This window comes from Choloepus didactylus, chromosome 3, assembly GCF_015220235.1.
Source record: "Choloepus didactylus isolate mChoDid1 chromosome 3, mChoDid1.pri, whole genome shotgun sequence".
In the NCBI taxonomy this organism is placed as follows: Eukaryota; Metazoa; Chordata; class Mammalia; order Pilosa; family Megalonychidae; genus Choloepus; species Choloepus didactylus.
In genome coordinates this window covers 151122599-151139339 of record NC_051309.1, presented here as the reverse complement: position 1 = coordinate 151139339, position 16741 = coordinate 151122599, and the positions used below count along the sequence as shown (strand labels likewise).

Genomic DNA, 16741 nt, shown 5'->3' with positions numbered 1-16741 from the left:
ATGGTCTGAATGTTCAGAATCTCACTAACTTCAAGTTTCCTTGACTCGCTAGAAAATCAACTTAGGTTTACTCATTCTGTTTTCATAGCAAGGGTCACTAAAACCAATGTTCACTTCCGATGCTCTATCATACAGTTGCAAAGTATATACAGAAAATGCAACTCATGCTGCATTATTTGCAGGTTTATTCATGGTTCCTGTTTGCTGGGTAGACAAAGATATCACATTGTAACAATCAGCCTTCTGATATTGGTATCACTTACATGAAGTATGATACGTGCTTGTTAGCATGTAAGGATCCTAGGGACCCTTAACCAGGAGTTAAAAGTAGGCACGAGGTGGCCATGTTCTAGTAACAGGACTGCCTCATGTATTTGGACTTAGAGCTTAAGATCGAGTTTCAAGATCCAGCTCTACCACTTATTAACATTTGTGACCTTGGGTACATCACTTGACCTCTCTGAGACTTGATTTCCTTGTTTGAAAATGGAGATATTGCCTCCTATTAAAAAGGGTTGTTGTAAATTTTGTTAGTTACTTGTTCATACATCATCTTTTTGAAGATAAAATGAAAAGTATTTGCCAATGCTTTGTAAATTGTACAAGTATAAGCCAGTAAGCCTCCACTACAGGTCCCATGTGGCCCCCTGGGGAGGTCTATGCTTTTGAATGAGATTTCCATTTAACATTCAGATATAACAAATATGTATCCATGTGTGACATGGACGGGTTATAGCTGCCAATTTAAAATAAGCCTACAAGAAGGGAAGTCTAACCTAGACCTTTCAGACTGAAGACCATTTTCCAAATAATAAAAATATCAGACTCTCACTTGCTAGTAATTGCCCATTAATTGAATATATATAATGGCAAAACCTCTTAAAAGGATTCAGTAATTCTTTTCAATAAATTTGTGCTTTGTTAATCACAGCAAACATGTACAAGCCTTTGAGAAACAGTCATTTTTATTCAGCTTAAGGCCATGCTTGTGACACTTAAGATTGCTGGATACCTCACAGTAACACAGAGGCTTTGGAATATTTGTGGTCTGCCATCCATTCCTTCTATTATCACATGCCATTTGCCTTAATCTTGGGTTACTATGTTTATCTGTGCTGTGAATGCCAGGAAAACTGCTCTGGCATGGCCTAATAGTTTGTAACAGTTCACCCAGTGGCTCTGATAGCTTTGATGCTTGAAACCCAAGAGTTAACCGTGTGGTGTCAAGCCCTTCTGAACAAGTCAACTGCTCTTCTTCAATGTTGACTGTTCATGCCAAGGCAGCTACAAGCCCCCTCCTGTCTTCCATTTTGTCAAAATGAGATGGAACCTATGGACAGAAGCTAGTGGCTATTCTGCATCTCACCACTTCCAATTCCCATGGCTTAGTTTCACTGAACTAGAGAGGAATTACTGGGTATGTTGTGAATTGCAGAAAGGTTAGCCCTTCTCTCTCTTTCTTCTTTCATTATTACATTTCAAATATATCAAATATTCTTATTTATTTCCCCTAATATCTATATTATATATTTGGCTTATGATTGAAATGATTAATAACCTATTTCTGCTTACCTGACAAGCCTGCTTATTTTCCCTCCTTTTCTGCAATAAATTATCTATGGAAACCTATTAAGTGACCATCTGTTTTCTTTTAAATAATAAAAAAATCCAACTGTTTTCTAAACAATGAAACTATATGAAAACTTTTACTTGATATTATAGTTCATGTTACACAGAAAATGAAATGTTTTCCTCTCTCCTTTATAGTAGCTGAAACTGTATTATCAGTGAATGCATAAGAAATGCAGTCTTGATAAGACTATGATTTCCCTAAAATTAATAATTGGGGTTTAGAGACCCAAACATGTAAGAGAGACTATACACTTTAGTGGTTAAATGCTCTGACTTCGAAGTGGTGCCTATATGGAGCTGAATTTTTGGGTTTCCACTTACCAGTTGTGTCTCCTCGACCAGGTATTTAAACTCTGCAAGGCTCCATTTTCTCATACACAAAATGGTGATTATGATGCCTGGCTCACATGATTTTCCAAGGGTAAGATGAAGCAAATATGTAAAGTGCCTAAGAAAATGTTGAACACATAGCAGTCACCAAACAAATGGTAGCAGTAGCTGCTGCTGCTGTTTTGTTATTGACCAGCTGAGAAAGAAGGGAAACTTACCTGGAAGGTTGGGTTTTCTTGCAATCCTTTCTGCTAAGATCATGTTAGAGAACCACAATCAGAAAGACCACAATCTCCAGGCCGGGAACAGCTAGGGAGGGCTGACTTGGAAGACCTGCTATGGGAAGCTGGATTTTATCTGGGAGCGCCAAGTCCCACACTTCATTCTGATTTCTCTGCACCATCAATTGATGTGACACTACCACCTGTCCCAGGCAGGTTACTTCATGCAACCCAGGAATGTCAAATCACTTTTCCGTATGGAGTCTTTATAGATCCTATCCTAATCGTGTGCATGCTAGGATTAGACTCAGCCTCTCTCTCTCTTTCTCTTTCTCTCTTCTATAGAAATAATTTAACACCCCATTTGGGGGATATTATAAAAGCTGAAAGGATTCAAGTTTAAAATAAAATATTGGTGGAAAAGCTGCACACACACCTTTATATTCTCTTTTTTATCCCTTTGCATTTAGATACAGTCTATTTCGATGAAACAGAATTCATCTTCAATTTGTTCTGTGCCATCCACCCTTTGTATTTAATTGGTCCAGTGATTTCTTTTACTTAAGTTTAGCATTTATGAGTCTCACAACTAGCAATGCATGTTTTGGTGTTAACAGAAAATTCCATAGGACACTCGTCACACTGGGGAAGGGGAACATCTGCTACTTTCATGTTAGGATGCTGTGATTTGGAGGTCAGTGTGTTTCCCCATCAAGGTTTAAGGCTTTGGAGATCAGGGGAAGTGTCAGGCTCCAAGCAGCATAATGAATGGCATTTGCTGATGGGCTAGGTTTACCTGTTCTCAACAAGGATATTGCTGCTCAGTTTAGCATAATGAGTTGAGACTTAGTGTGCTAACAGCCCCAGTTTGCATAGTGAGGTAGGCTCTGCCTTTTCCCCTCCATTTCTGAACTGCATTTTCATCTTGGAAGGAATTATATTGAGGACTTCATTATTGGCACTCAGCAAGGGTAAAGCTCCATTAGGGCTGATAAGCACTATAGCTTAAAAAAAAATACTATCAGCCTTTTTGCAGGGAGCTTTGCCTGAACTGGAAAGAGTCCGAAGAGGTGATTATGTTAAGCAAGTAATGTGTATCGGTAACATGGCATCAAATTATTAGAGTCAGTAGCTTCCCAACTTTCCCAGTGCCTTAAATGAAGATGTAACATTGCGTTTGTGCTGAGTACTGTGTGGTGCCACATAGCGTCAGCCCTGTCCAGTCATCTGCACTTCACAGCATGTCACCTCTAATTTCATGGGATTATCTGTGCTGTTGCTTTTTTAGATACTCATGATCCTGAGCCTCCTTTGAACTCACAGCAGGGCTATACAAAGTCATTATTGTGAGCACTTCTGTGCTTTTTGTATCATACACAAAAATTTTATCACCCTCATTCAGAAAGGTAGTACATCTTGCTATCTTGCTTGCAAAGATCTGCACTTGTTTGCTGGCGAGGGAAGCTGCTGAAGGGGAAAACATTGTATGTGAAAGACATTTTTGAGGACTAGTGTTAGAAGGGAATCAAGGCATGGAGGTAGCTTATCAGACAGTGGTTCTCAAAGTGTGCTGCCCTGGCCAGCAGCATCAGATTCACCAGGGAAATTGTTAGAAATGCAAATCCTACCGAATCAGAAACGCGAAGGTGCAGTTCAGCAATCTGTGTTTTAACAAGCTTTCCAGGTGATCGGATGTACACTATAGCATTTTTGGGACACAAAGATGGAATAGATCTGTTCCATCCGGGATATAGCAGTAGGCAGGGAGGATGAAGTATTTGCCTCCATTGGCCTTATTAAATTACAAAGCAGTGTTTGGCACTTCACCCTGATGAAATGTTTGTACATATCCGACAGACTCTATAATTATCATGGATCCCATTGTATTTGTCATTTGAATTAGACTGTTATCTTGTTTGGTTTCAGAGAATCGACTAACAGAAGATGACTAATAAGTAATTCCTTTGTGCATTTCAGAACCGTTCCCCTTGCAATATGTATCTCAATGGCTGTTGTCACCACTGGTTATGTGCTAACAAATGTGGCCTACTTTACAACGATTAGTGCTGAAGAGCTGTTGCTTTCAAATGCAGTGGCAGTGGTAAGTCCAAGTTGGGAAGAATGCCAGCTTGAATTTAGGTTAATGAGTTGATGCAATATTATAGTAGTTCATTGTAGCAGAAAGTGTTTTGAAATTCAGTAATCTTTTCTTGACCTGAATGATAATGAATATTTAAAAAATTAGAACTCACTTGGGCATATCCCATTTAACTGATTCAGCTAAAATCCTACATGGGTTCTCTGTATGATTTATTTCATGTAAAACATTTCTGCATATACATGCTTGGAAACCTGTTGAGGCCTGTTCAGCAGAAGGCATAACTCTTCCCATACGTCTTTAAGGACAGGTGGGCCATTACCGCATCCAAGTGCATGCAATTTTGTGGGGGTGTGCAAACTGCAATTTATTCTTATTCTGTCCTGTAGTAAACTTTACAAATGCTAACCTAAAATTCTATTTCTAAAGAGCCACTGAAGAATTTCCAGGTTGACTATACATATTTGTTTTTCCTAGTATATTCTTTTGAATATTAGACCTGGGTTATTAAGAAGTTTGGGAAATACTGGGTTATTAAAAGTTAAACAGATACCATTGCTACAGCGCTTCTCAGTATCTTGAAGATGCAAATGTGCTTTTTAACTACCTAAGAGGTGTATTTCAGAAATTTACAATGATCCTCTTTCCCTCCAAAGATCATTTTGTGGGAACATTTTCAGAGAAGCATACTTTTATTTTGTATGAAAACTTAGCTAGTAAGAGAGCATACATTTGTGACCTTGTAACAATGAAGGGTAAATAATTAACTTTCCACCAGTGGGTGTCAGTTCCTTTTAAAATAGTGAGTATTACATTGTATCAGCAACATTCACAGGGAACAAATTGTCTCATTCTGTGTGAACCCATATACAAGTTCACTATGTTAGAAAAGACTTTGTTCACTGCTGTGAGTCCTACCAGACAATCAGACGTACAAAACTCACTGATGTCAGGTCACTCATCTCATCTTAGTAGACAAAGGGCAGCATTTCTTCCTTTGGGGCAAATGTGGTCCATTAATTTCATAGCATCAATGTGTCAAGGACAACTTAGGAATCCTACATTTTTGGAAAACATACGTCTTTTCATGGAAATTTGCACTGTTGCACTTACCATGGTACAATAGGAAATTTCAGATGCTTTGTTTGTCTTTTACATTTTCTGTGGCTTGATTCCCTTGGATTTATGTCTGTATTCTAGCCTTCTTATAGGAAAACACAGAAGGGATTAACAGATTGCCAAGAGGGAGGAAGTGCTCAATCAACAGAGATTCAGCTAGTGTGATTTTTCTGGGAAAAAGATTTTCAGAGCTGCTCACATATATGATATAAACGATTGTCATCGATTATTTTGCCACATGTTTTTATCATAACAGTGGGTTTGGTTATATTTGTTAGGATCTGTAATAGTGCTCAGGGTACATTTGTATTTCACAATAAAATGTGGCATTTCAGGTGAAATAGGAATTGTGCAGGCTTTCTGTCTCCAAAAGTAGAACTTCCGAATTGAGCTATTTCTACCTACCAGATATAGAGAAGATACATAGTTGATAAAGATTCCATAAATGGATCATTGCCTTTTGAAAGTAAAAAGAAGAAGGTACCTCTATAGACCTTTGCCCATAGTTTTGTAACAAGCAATACCATGGTACCTGCTTTTGATTATTGCCCATGGAGTTAGCCTGACCCTAACTGGAGTCTGGGATTATAAAACATACACGTATCACCAGGCTAATAGAAAGTCACAGAGCGAGCCTGGCCTAAATTGTTTCATTTTATTCCATTTTCTGGCAAAGCATTAATTTGCTTCGTTCTGTCTTTCACTAGACTTTTTCTGAGCGGCTACTGGGAAATTTCTCATTAGCAGTTCCGATCTTTGTTGCCCTCTCCTGCTTTGGTTCCATGAATGGTGGTGTGTTTGCTGTCTCCAGGTGAGTGAGTTCAAGTATTTCCAGAAAAGTGTTTCAGTTTTTGAGATTGGATGTGATAAGGATAACTTTTAAAAGAAAAGAAATAGTGCCTCCAAATCTGTTGTTTTTAAAGGAATATGCAAGATTGGAAGCTTCATCTCAGTCTGAACAGCATGTCCTAGTGTGCCCAGTAGAGGGCACTGCTTGCCTACACATCGCCTGTTCTGAAGCCGGGCATGTGGCATTTTTTATAGTGTGTCTACAGAGTCTCACAAGGGCATTTTATTTCTGGTGATAAACTTGTTTGTTTTCCTAAAGGTGGCAAGAAAAAAGTAAAGTAAGAGACACCAGAAACCACCACTCTGCCATCTGTATCCCTTTTGTTTGGTTTGATGCAACTGTCCCTCTTGTTTTAATATGACAAGATTAAAACCCAATCAGGTAAAAATGTTATACAGATGTGTGTGTGTGTGTGTGTGTGTATACAGATATATTAGGTTGATAACATACAGATACAATACTAGGTATCTAGAACTTAATTTACTCTCAGTTGTTTAGAAGTAGGGAGAGGTACACTGAGTCAGATATTTCTATTGTTTCTTCCTGAATGTGTTTGCAGATGTTGTCAAACTCCAAGTCATGTTTCTCAAGATGCTCTTACTTTATCTGAAAGGTGAAACATAAGGAACCACCTAGGAAATGTCAGACCATTTGTGAGGGCTTTCTCGTGGATTTCTGGATTTTGAAATGATCAATCGTGAAGTCAACTCCACCCACATTTCTCTCCCATCAGGTTATTCTATGTTGCGTCTCGAGAGGGTCACCTTCCAGAAATCCTCTCCATGATTCATGTCCGCAAGCATACTCCTCTGCCAGCTGTTATTGTTTTGGTAATGCATATTAATGAGTATATCTTGATATAACCCCCAACAACAGGGTAGCAAAGAGGAATTCAAACCAGTCTTTAGATTGCACTTCACTTTCTCATTTATTGCTAAATAAGCTTTATGTACATTGCGGTGGAGGCTGTGGACACGGGATATTTTCCATTGCCAACCCCCTCCTTTCACTCAGTGTCTCTGATGCACATTTAATGCTTTGGGGCAATAACTATATCACTTCTCTAGCCCTTTTGTAGGAATTTGTGAGGTCTGAAAGGAAATGGTTAACTTGGGTACTGCCACTGACAGGGTCACAGAAAAGGATGTAGAGTAGTAAATCCCAACTTCACTTATTGACAATGGAGCTAGAAGCTCTATTCCAAAACCACCAGATGTCTCATCATAGGCCCCTTATTATAAAATGCATGAAAAAATTGTACAAAGAAGATGAAATCCTAGACAGTGCAGTGATTCTGTGATTAAAAGTGAGACATTTGAGAGCAACCCTAAAAGGAAAAAATAGAAACAGCAAAACTTAAATTTGAGCTGTAGAATTCTTTATGCAGAGAAAGTATTTGTGAAATGTGGGATACAAAATGTGTAAAGGTCCTCAAATTCCCATTGGTAATGTTACATTCATTTCTCCCTACTATTTTGTAACATTTTTCTCAACTGAAATCTGCTGTCGGGAGCTCCATAGAATGCATTGAACGTTTTTTCCCCCATGCATTTAATTTGCTTCCAAATGTTTCCTTGAAATTTCTTTTTAAAGTATGCGTGCTCTCTGTGCGGAATCTGGAAGTTAATGTCGCTTGTGGGAACAGAATGTATTATTTGGTGAAGAGGGCTTTCATTTTAAGCCTCTGCTATCAGTTGTGTTATCCTTGGCATGTGCAGCTGCAGAGACTTGCCATGCTGATCTCTGTGCTTCATTCTTTCCATGAGGGTCACATATGGCAATCACACGAGGAGAGTTAGTGTGGAGGAAGAAAAGGTCAGTGTTACGCATTTAGGAGCAAACAGGGTCACCTAATGGTATTTGTGTTTCATGTACATGTATAGCTAAGAACTCATAAGAAAGCATTCACAGCTTTCTGCAAATTTTCTAATTGGATGCAGTTTTAATCTTTATTATTAGTTATTTACTAATCACTTCAGTCTCTGAGTCCTTAATTTTTGAGTCATTGATTTTCATTTCTTTTGTTCTTTGAAAACACACTCTTGTCTATGAAATGCAAGAGAATCTAAAAAAAATCCATCTAAAAATCCATTTGAGTAGTGGATAATGATGACACTCTCATACTGATACTAGTGTGTTAAGGGATTGTAAGAGCAGAATATAGCAAAGAGGTTAGTGGAATCTAGGTTTTAATCATGATGGTAGTTCATCGGTATGAGTAATCATTTGAAAAAGGTGATAATAATATGGGGAGATGTTATTGCTTATCACCTGTGTTTTGGGGTTCTCGCTTAATTCACCAAGCTTGATTTTTCTCCCTCCCCACCCCCAGCACCCTTTGACGATGATAATGCTCTTCTCTGGAGACCTCTACAGTCTTTTGAATTTCCTCAGTTTTGCCAGGTGGCTTTTTATTGGGCTGGCAGTTGCTGGGCTGATTTATCTTCGATACAAATGCCCAGATATGCATCGTCCTTTCAAGGTAACCTCAGCATCTTGATGGGTTTACATAAATCTTTCTCCTAGAACCTAGTCCTCTCTTTGTCATAACCTATGATGGGGCAGTTGGGCAGGGGACAGCATCCTCTGGAATGAAATGTTTAACTCTTGCAGGTAGCACCTTCATATTGCATTTATTTTAGCTTGGAGAAATAGCTCATCACATTTTTTTGTGTGTGTGTGATGTACTGAACTTTGCATGTCACATTTTTGAAAAGAGATGGAATTAATGGATGTTTGTGCTGGTGATTTTTCATGAATGTGTCCAATGACCTGATACGTTCAATGTATGGATTCTTCTATCTATCTTTATACTGAATAGCTGTGGACAGCCATGCTGAAAAAGAGTGAGGCAGATACGGAATTGTCAGTAGTTAGAACTTTAAAAGAGCTCTAAAAAGGATGCTGTTTACAAAATAGGCATTTTAGTATTCTTAAATTTTATGACTGATATTGCCCTAAATCTCCTTTTCTACCTGATACACCCTAAATGGAATAAAATGTAAATAAAGTGCACTGGGAAATGGAAGATCTATGAATTTGCCACTTAATAGGATGCCCAGTTTCCATTCTGGGAAGGCTGACATGCTTCTCATCTCCTTCACCTTTGACAGTTCATAGGATTGATTTGACCTCATCATTTATTCGCTTTTAACAAATAATACATAAAATGTTGTCAGTCATGTCATTAGAATTTGTTCCTAATTATATTCATTGCCTAATGCTGGCAACATCTTTATTAGCGGTTGAATAGGAGTTAGTCTATTTTATTCCTGACGGTTCTTATTGTGCGTCTCCAACAGAAAATCAATATGCACTGAAAGGCTTTAACATGTAACAAGCAGCCCGTGCTCTTGACTCCACATTAAAGTGGATTCTAATCATAATATTAGAAGGGCCAACCTTTTAAGATAAAATAACATAAATCATAATGGTACTTAACTAGCCTAAGAATTCAAACAGAGCATCTCTAATGAAACACTCTTTTTTTTATCCTTAGATTTTATGGTATTCCAAGATTTAAAAATAATCTAAGGGGGCAGTTTTAATACATTTTCTGTGCCCCATTCAAGTTGAATTTGCTGCTAAGATAAGGTAGGATGGTGCCTGTCATCTGTAACATGGCTAAAGTGTCCCCAATCACATGACTGAAGTGCTCATCTGGAACCCAGCTTCTGTCTTTTGAACGATGTGGAACTGATTTTGTTTTGTTTTGTTTTGTTCTGTGCTGTCTTCCAGGTGCCACTGTTCATCCCGGCATTGTTTTCCTTCACGTGTATCTTCATGGTTGCTCTTTCCCTTTATTCGGATCCCTTTAGTACAGGGGTTGGCTTCATCATCACTCTGACTGGGGTCCCTGCATACTATCTCTTTATTATATGGGACAAGAAACCCAAGTGGTTTAGAAGAATGTCAGGTAAGACTCTTTAAGCAGTTTTAGGACTTCTTGAGAGGCTATGCTGTTAAAAACCCATATATGTGTCCATACATCCCATGCACATCTTAAAATTAAAATATATAATTGGTAAAACTACTAGTTTTACTGCATCACTGCATTTTCATTGGAACTGGGAGAAGAAAAAGAAGGAAGCATGTTTAGGTTACAGCCACTGAAGCCTTTTCAGGATATTTCATTTTGGCCCTCAAACTTCTTAGGAGAACAGCTTTTTTTTTTATTAAATTCAGTTTTATTGAAATACATTCACACACCGTACAATCATCCATGGTATACAATCCACTGTCCACAGTATGATAACATAGTTATGCGTTCATCACCACAATCTATCTATGAACATTTTCCTTACATCAGAAAGAACCAGAACAAGAATAAAAAATAAAAGTGAAAAAAGAACACCCAAATCATCCCCCCATCCCACCCCATTTGTCCTTTAGTTTTTATCCCCATTCCTCCACTCATCCATACACTAGATAAAGGGGGTGTGATCCACAAGGTCTTCACAATCACACTGTCACCCCTTGTAATCTACTTTATTATATAATTGTCTTCAGGAGTCCAGACTGCTGGGTTGGAGTTTGGTAGTTTCAGGTATTTACTTCTAGCTATTCCAATACATTAAAGCCTAAGAGGTGTTATCTATATAGTGCATAAGAATGTCCACCAGAGTGACCTCTCGACTCCATTTGAAATCTCTCAGCCACTGAAACTATTTTGTCTCATTTTGCATCCCCTTTTTGGTCAAGAAGATACTCTCAGTTCCACGATGCCGGGTCCACATTCATCCCCGGGAGTCATACTCTGCATTGCCAGGGAGATTTACACCCCTGGGAGTCGGGTCCCATGTAGGGGGGAGAGCAGCAAGTTCACCTGTTGAGATGGCTCAGTTAGAGAGAGAGGGCCACATCTGAGCAACAAAGAGGTACTCAGAGGGAGACTCTTAGGCACCATTACATGCAAGTTTAGACTCTCCTTTGTGGTAATGAGCTTCATAAGGGCAAGTCCCATGCTTGAGGGCTTAGCACATCAAACCGCCAGTCCCAATGTTTGTGACAACATCAACACCAGTCCAGGTGAGGATGTCCAACACATCCGCACCTTCCCCCAGATCCTCAGGGCTGGGGAGGGGGAGGCTGTAAATATATTTTTTATTATCTGCCCAAATTACTCTAGGATGTGTCACTATTTCACTCCAGCCTATACTAACCTACCGTATCTCACTTCCTATTCAAAGTTCCATGCAATTGTGGTGTTTGAACAAATCGACTGTAGAGTTGTACTGTTTAGAAAATTTAGATCCTGTACCAAATAGATATCTATTCCCTTGGTCTCATATGGAAGTTGAAGTTTTAAAACACAATCAGTTTCAACCTTTACCCTTTGTCCTGGCTTGCCCTGGTCTTAACCAGACCTGCTTCATTCATATCACTAATTGAAGTCTGGGCTCTTTTTCAGCTTTTTTTTTTTTTTTTTTTTTTTGACAGTGGCTGTATGCACGAATACTGACATTCATATCTGCTGAGCTCTAGCTCTGAGTTTCAGGTGTCAGAGATATGCATTTAGGAGAACAGCTTTTTAAAATATAGTTTTATCAGCAGTTACACAATGACCTAATTGCACTTTAGAATACCTTAGCAACCTAATTTTTAAAATTCTTGGTTGAATGTAGTTTAGTAATTCTATATCATAGTATATAACTTTATGAGTGACATGAGATTGGCTGGGGAGGTAGGCAGAGGTCTGCTGAGGTCTAAAAAATCTGATTATAACACCCTAATAGAGACGAGTCACAGAAGGATCATAAAAGCAAGAATAATGAGAAGAATAACCACTTACATTTTTATGTGTTAGCACATGTATGAACTTATTTAATCTTCATAAAACCTTCTGAGTTAGGAAGAAATATCACACCCATTCTATAGAAGTTGAGTTGCAGCATGGCAGAATTCATGCAACTTGCTCCAAAGCACACAAATGCAATCAAATGCAGGCAGTTTTATATTTTAGAAAAATCACCCTAGGAGCAGAGAAGTTGGATTAGAGAGGGTCGAGGCTGAAGACAAAAAATCAAGTTTGGTGGTTACCATAGTAATCTTGATGAAAATGAGAGTGTCTGAATGCAAGCAGGGTCAGCAAGGTCCAAGAGGAAGTGAAAGACATTGAAGAGGAAAAACCAACAGGACTTGGTGACTAGTTAAGTTGGGGAAGGGAAAGATACAGTAGAGCAGTAGGGAGGGAGGAAAATTTATGAGCTGCCTCTGTTGAAAGCTGCCTCTGTCATGGGCTCTGCTGAGTCCTTTCCCCTCATGATTATTTCTTTCAATCCTCAGCAAATTCATTGTGTGAAATGGTGTTATTCACATACACAGATGAGGAAACCAGGGCTCAGGAGATGGAGAATTTATTTTTGAGTGTACAGATTTTACACCATGGAGCTAGGAATTGAACCCCCGTGCCTGCTAGACTTCAAAGTCCAAGCTCTTTCTAGATTTGTTCTGGTGGAAGAGAAGAGAGGTGAAACTTACAGAAAAAGGAGCAAATAGGTTCTTGCTGATAAGTTTAGAATATATCTTTTCATTTTCTTCTTTTTAAAATTTGCTGAATTTACTATAATTAATTTTAAAAAGCCCAGTGAAAAGTTCAAGAAGGTTTCTGGTAAAATGATTAATATATAAATATTAGTATTACTAGAAAAAATACTTGATTTACATATTGAATCTCTCTGTGTGCTGCTAAAGCTCAGTCATTTAAAGCAGAGTTTTGCTACTACTCTTTATTAGCTTTTAATTGGTATTGGGTATTTTTAGAGCAGATACTACTATTTATACCTGGATTTAGTTTTCTAGCTGGCAACTTTATTCCCCAAAGAGAAGTTACTATACAAACTAGGTTCTCTAGGGCTAAAACAGGCACAATGATTACCTAAATTTGTTTAATCTGTTTCTCATTAAGTCACACTAGTTTACTATAGAATATTTTTGTTAAGGTTTTTTTGTTGTAGGCACTAAAAATTGAGCCTTTTTCTGGAAAAGAAAAGTCTCATTAAACCATATTTACCATTAAGATGGGCTTACTTCCTCCCAAGGCTTAGGATGATTTAACACTCACTTTCAGATCTGTATCTGTCTGTGATCCTAGCTGAAGGACAGTTAAACCAAGAGAATTTAGGAAGACAGAGCTGAGAGCCTTAGATTTGGACCACAATGAGAAGGGAGCATGATGCAAGAGAAAATTCATTATAGTGGACATTTTATTATCTTCTTTTGCTAACATGTATGTATTTGGTACCGTCTCTTCATAAGTGTATACCAACTAGCAGATTTTTCCTTTCATGTCTTGCCATGCTCCTGTAATTTTAAGATTTTTGAAATTTTTCTGTCCTAATGATGTTCTGAACATCTTCAAGGCCTCCAAATTTAGTGTTAGCCATTTGTGAAACTAGCAGCAATGTAGTAGTCCCATAATGGTTATCTGGTTCTCAAGAATGCCATTAAGTCTTACCAGGGAGCATGGCAATTCTGCCTTTAAATTGCAATCATTTAGCTCTTTATCTTTATAGCTGCCTTATAAGTGAGTAGCAGAAAGCGACAATCCTCCGTAATTTTGTTTGATTTTCCTCTTAGGCAGCATTCTTGTAGTAAAACAAAGAAAATTCATAATATTTATTGCTGCAATTGCAAGTATTTTCCTAGCCTTTGGCCAAAACAAAACACTCACACACAGTCACACAAACAACAGCCCACACAGAGTCCTGAGCCACCCTCCCCCCACCCCCGACTTCTTGTCTCCCCACCACATCCACTACTTCTTTGTAGAGAAAAACTCGGTGTGCCCTTGGAGGAGGAGAGAGCCCTTGCTTGGATCACTCTTTCAGGGACTTCATACCATATTGTTTTGTTTGGTAAAATTCTTTAACCTTTGTATTGTCATTTATTTTTACCTTAATACCCTTGAACAGATTAGCCCTTTGAAAATGATAGTCTATCAAAATACATCTTACCTAGGGTGCTTCTCTGAAGAAGGAGCAGTTACCAGAAAGCATCCGGGAGACCGAGAAAGGCTGTTTAGTACTAACAGCCAGGGAATTTTGAGAAACCGAGGATCTGAGATTTTCAGAGATTTGATGAATTTCTCTGGCCACAGGATGCCAGTATTGAACCACGTTTTGTTTGATAGTATTCCTAAGGCAAAAGAAAATGTGCTCTTAAGGGAATAGTCAGATCCACAGAAAGCTTTTTCCTGCCATCTGTGACAGAGTGGTTAATTCTTCTGGTTATTTATTTATTTTGTTATTTTTAGAAACATGAGCTTCTCACGCAAGGGAAAAGGAGCAGCTACCCCAGTGACATATTCGAGTACATGGAAGTAGCGAGACTGGCAGACCCCAGCCAGGGCTTACAGCAGCCGTTTGACTTAGCTGTTGTGTTTATCAGCCAAACGCTGTCAGAGAGAGCAAGTGGGGCCACTGGAAACTGGTCCCTCTTGCTCAGGGAGAGATATGGAGGTCAGAATTATTTAAACAAAACCTTTGATTCTAAAAGTAACACTGGACAACACCAGCAGAATGACTATGGTCCCTCTTTGTGCGCACTGACTTTTCAAACTCCATAGTCCTAGAAGCATATGCTGCATACATTGTGTCAAGCTGGCTAGTGCATGTAACAGACTTTTCATGAAGACTGCAGTGCAAAATTTTTAATTAATTAAGCTTGTCTACATTTCTTAGGGTCCCAAACTGTCCTCATTATAAGTATGACATGAGATCACGCTTATGAAAAAGCTTTGAGGCCTTTAAAAAACATATATGTTATCATTCTTTTTATTATGTTTTCCGGGAAAGTTTGGCTTTGCACTATCTCATTGTTTGCTCCAGTTCCCACACTTGTACCAGGCATGGTTGGTAAATCAGGTTTTACAAGGTCAGTTGTTGTTTCAACTTACTTGAGGAACAATTACTGAACATCAAAATTGCTGTTTGGTCTTATAGTTTGCAGCTACTGAAAGCACCAAGAGCAGATTCATCAGCTCAACTTACCTATTCAAGTAACAGTATTGTGGGCTTGATTATCTCCAAAGCCAAAGCCTATGGGAACAGGAATATAGACATGGCAGTTGAATGCCAGCCACATGCTCTGTAGCTTTCCCAGGCTAGGAGGAAATTGCCGCAGAGGCTTATTTGGCTCTGTTGGGTAGCCCCCTGCCCCATGTGATTTCACTGCTAGGTACTCTAGAAGGAAAACTGGGTGTGGTTCCAAGAGGTACAGCCCAAATTAGTCACTCTGAGGAACTCTCCAATTATGAAGAAAAGTATTCAAATTTGAGATCCCAAGAGAACATAATAAAGCCATAGTGGAGATTGCCTACAGCACTGACTGAATATGGACAAAGAGCTGGTGTGCAAAACCAGAAGACAGATTCTTTAGCCCCATATGTGGTGCTGAATAGAGTTCAGAGTGAGCTTTTGGGGAGAATGACTAGGAAAGCAGCAAGATCTAAGTGGCTCTGTGTTTGGAACCTATCTAGTGTTGTGACGGGGAAGCAAGATGTCTAACAAAGGGCTGGGGGTTCCAGAATATTAAAAAAAAACAAAAAAAAACAAACACTGTTGGAAATGGCTCTTACTTTGAGCATGGAGGAGCAAATGCTTTGTGAGAGAAGCACTCGTTGTAGAGATTAATTCAGGAGGCTGTGTCAGGGCCACTCCAAGGAGGAAGGGCTAGAGAGGATGGCTTTTGACCTATAGGATGGCCTGCTTTTTCAACCTTTTATAAGGTTGCCCTATTCCCATTGCCAAAAAAGCCACATTTCCCTAACTATTGATTAATATCCACTTTCCCCCCAAAAGTCTATTTGATAGGGATAATTTTACCATTTCCCTTTTCTGTAAACGTGGGCTTTGATTACTCGAGGGCTCTCTTAGGCTCCATGTCCATTTCAAAGTAAAGATGGCTATGATAAAACATAATTTATTTAAGAAACATTTACATAGGTCTTTCCATTAGCCAGCATTGTTCTGAGCCCTTTATTATTAATATGTCCCATAAAACTTTTGTGCTGAGGAAAACCACTTTGGGAAACACTGTTATAAAGCCAAGGATGAAGAAATATGCCCTTTTTATGGTATCAAGTCTTGCTTGTAAGGAACTAGTATTAGTGACAAGTCATTAAAAAGGAGAAGGACTTTACGTCCAGGTGAGAGATGAGCCAAGCATGAAATTGTCATGAGGATAAGCTCTTGAGTGCTCCAGGGCCAGTGCAAGTTTGATGAAGTTCCATAGGGATTGACTACAAAGCTAAGAGATGAGCAAGAAATAGGCTTCTTGGAAGCCAGGGTCAGGGGAGATAAAATGACCTTAGAACTCATCTAGGCCAGTGGTTCTCACTCTTTAGTGTGTGTCAGAATCACAGCTGTTGGACCCCAACTTCAGTTTCTGATTCAGCATACCTAGAGCAGGGCCTGAAAAATTGCATTTCCAGTATCTCAGGTGATGCTAATGTTTCTGATCTAGGGACCAGACTTTCAGAACCACGGGTGT

The 16741-nt window shown here is 38.9% G+C and overlaps 1 protein-coding gene across 2 annotated transcripts in view; it reads left to right on the top strand.

Annotated features, from left to right (window-relative positions):
- The window catches only part of SLC7A11 (solute carrier family 7 member 11), a 63627-nt gene that overhangs the window by 45245 nt on the left and 1641 nt on the right, over positions 1-16741 (top strand). Inside the window, exons 7-11 of one of the 2 annotated variants that reach the window (XM_037830673.1) lie at positions 4161-4284; positions 6108-6211; positions 6984-7080; positions 8583-8732; positions 9989-10166. In XM_037830673.1, the coding sequence (XP_037686601.1) occupies positions 4161-4284; positions 6108-6211; positions 6984-7080; positions 8583-8732; positions 9989-10166 (653 nt within the window). The remainder of the gene's footprint in view (positions 1-4160; positions 4285-6107; positions 6212-6983; positions 7081-8582; positions 8733-9988; positions 10167-16741) is intronic. The other variant, XR_005215960.1, reaches the window with a different exon arrangement.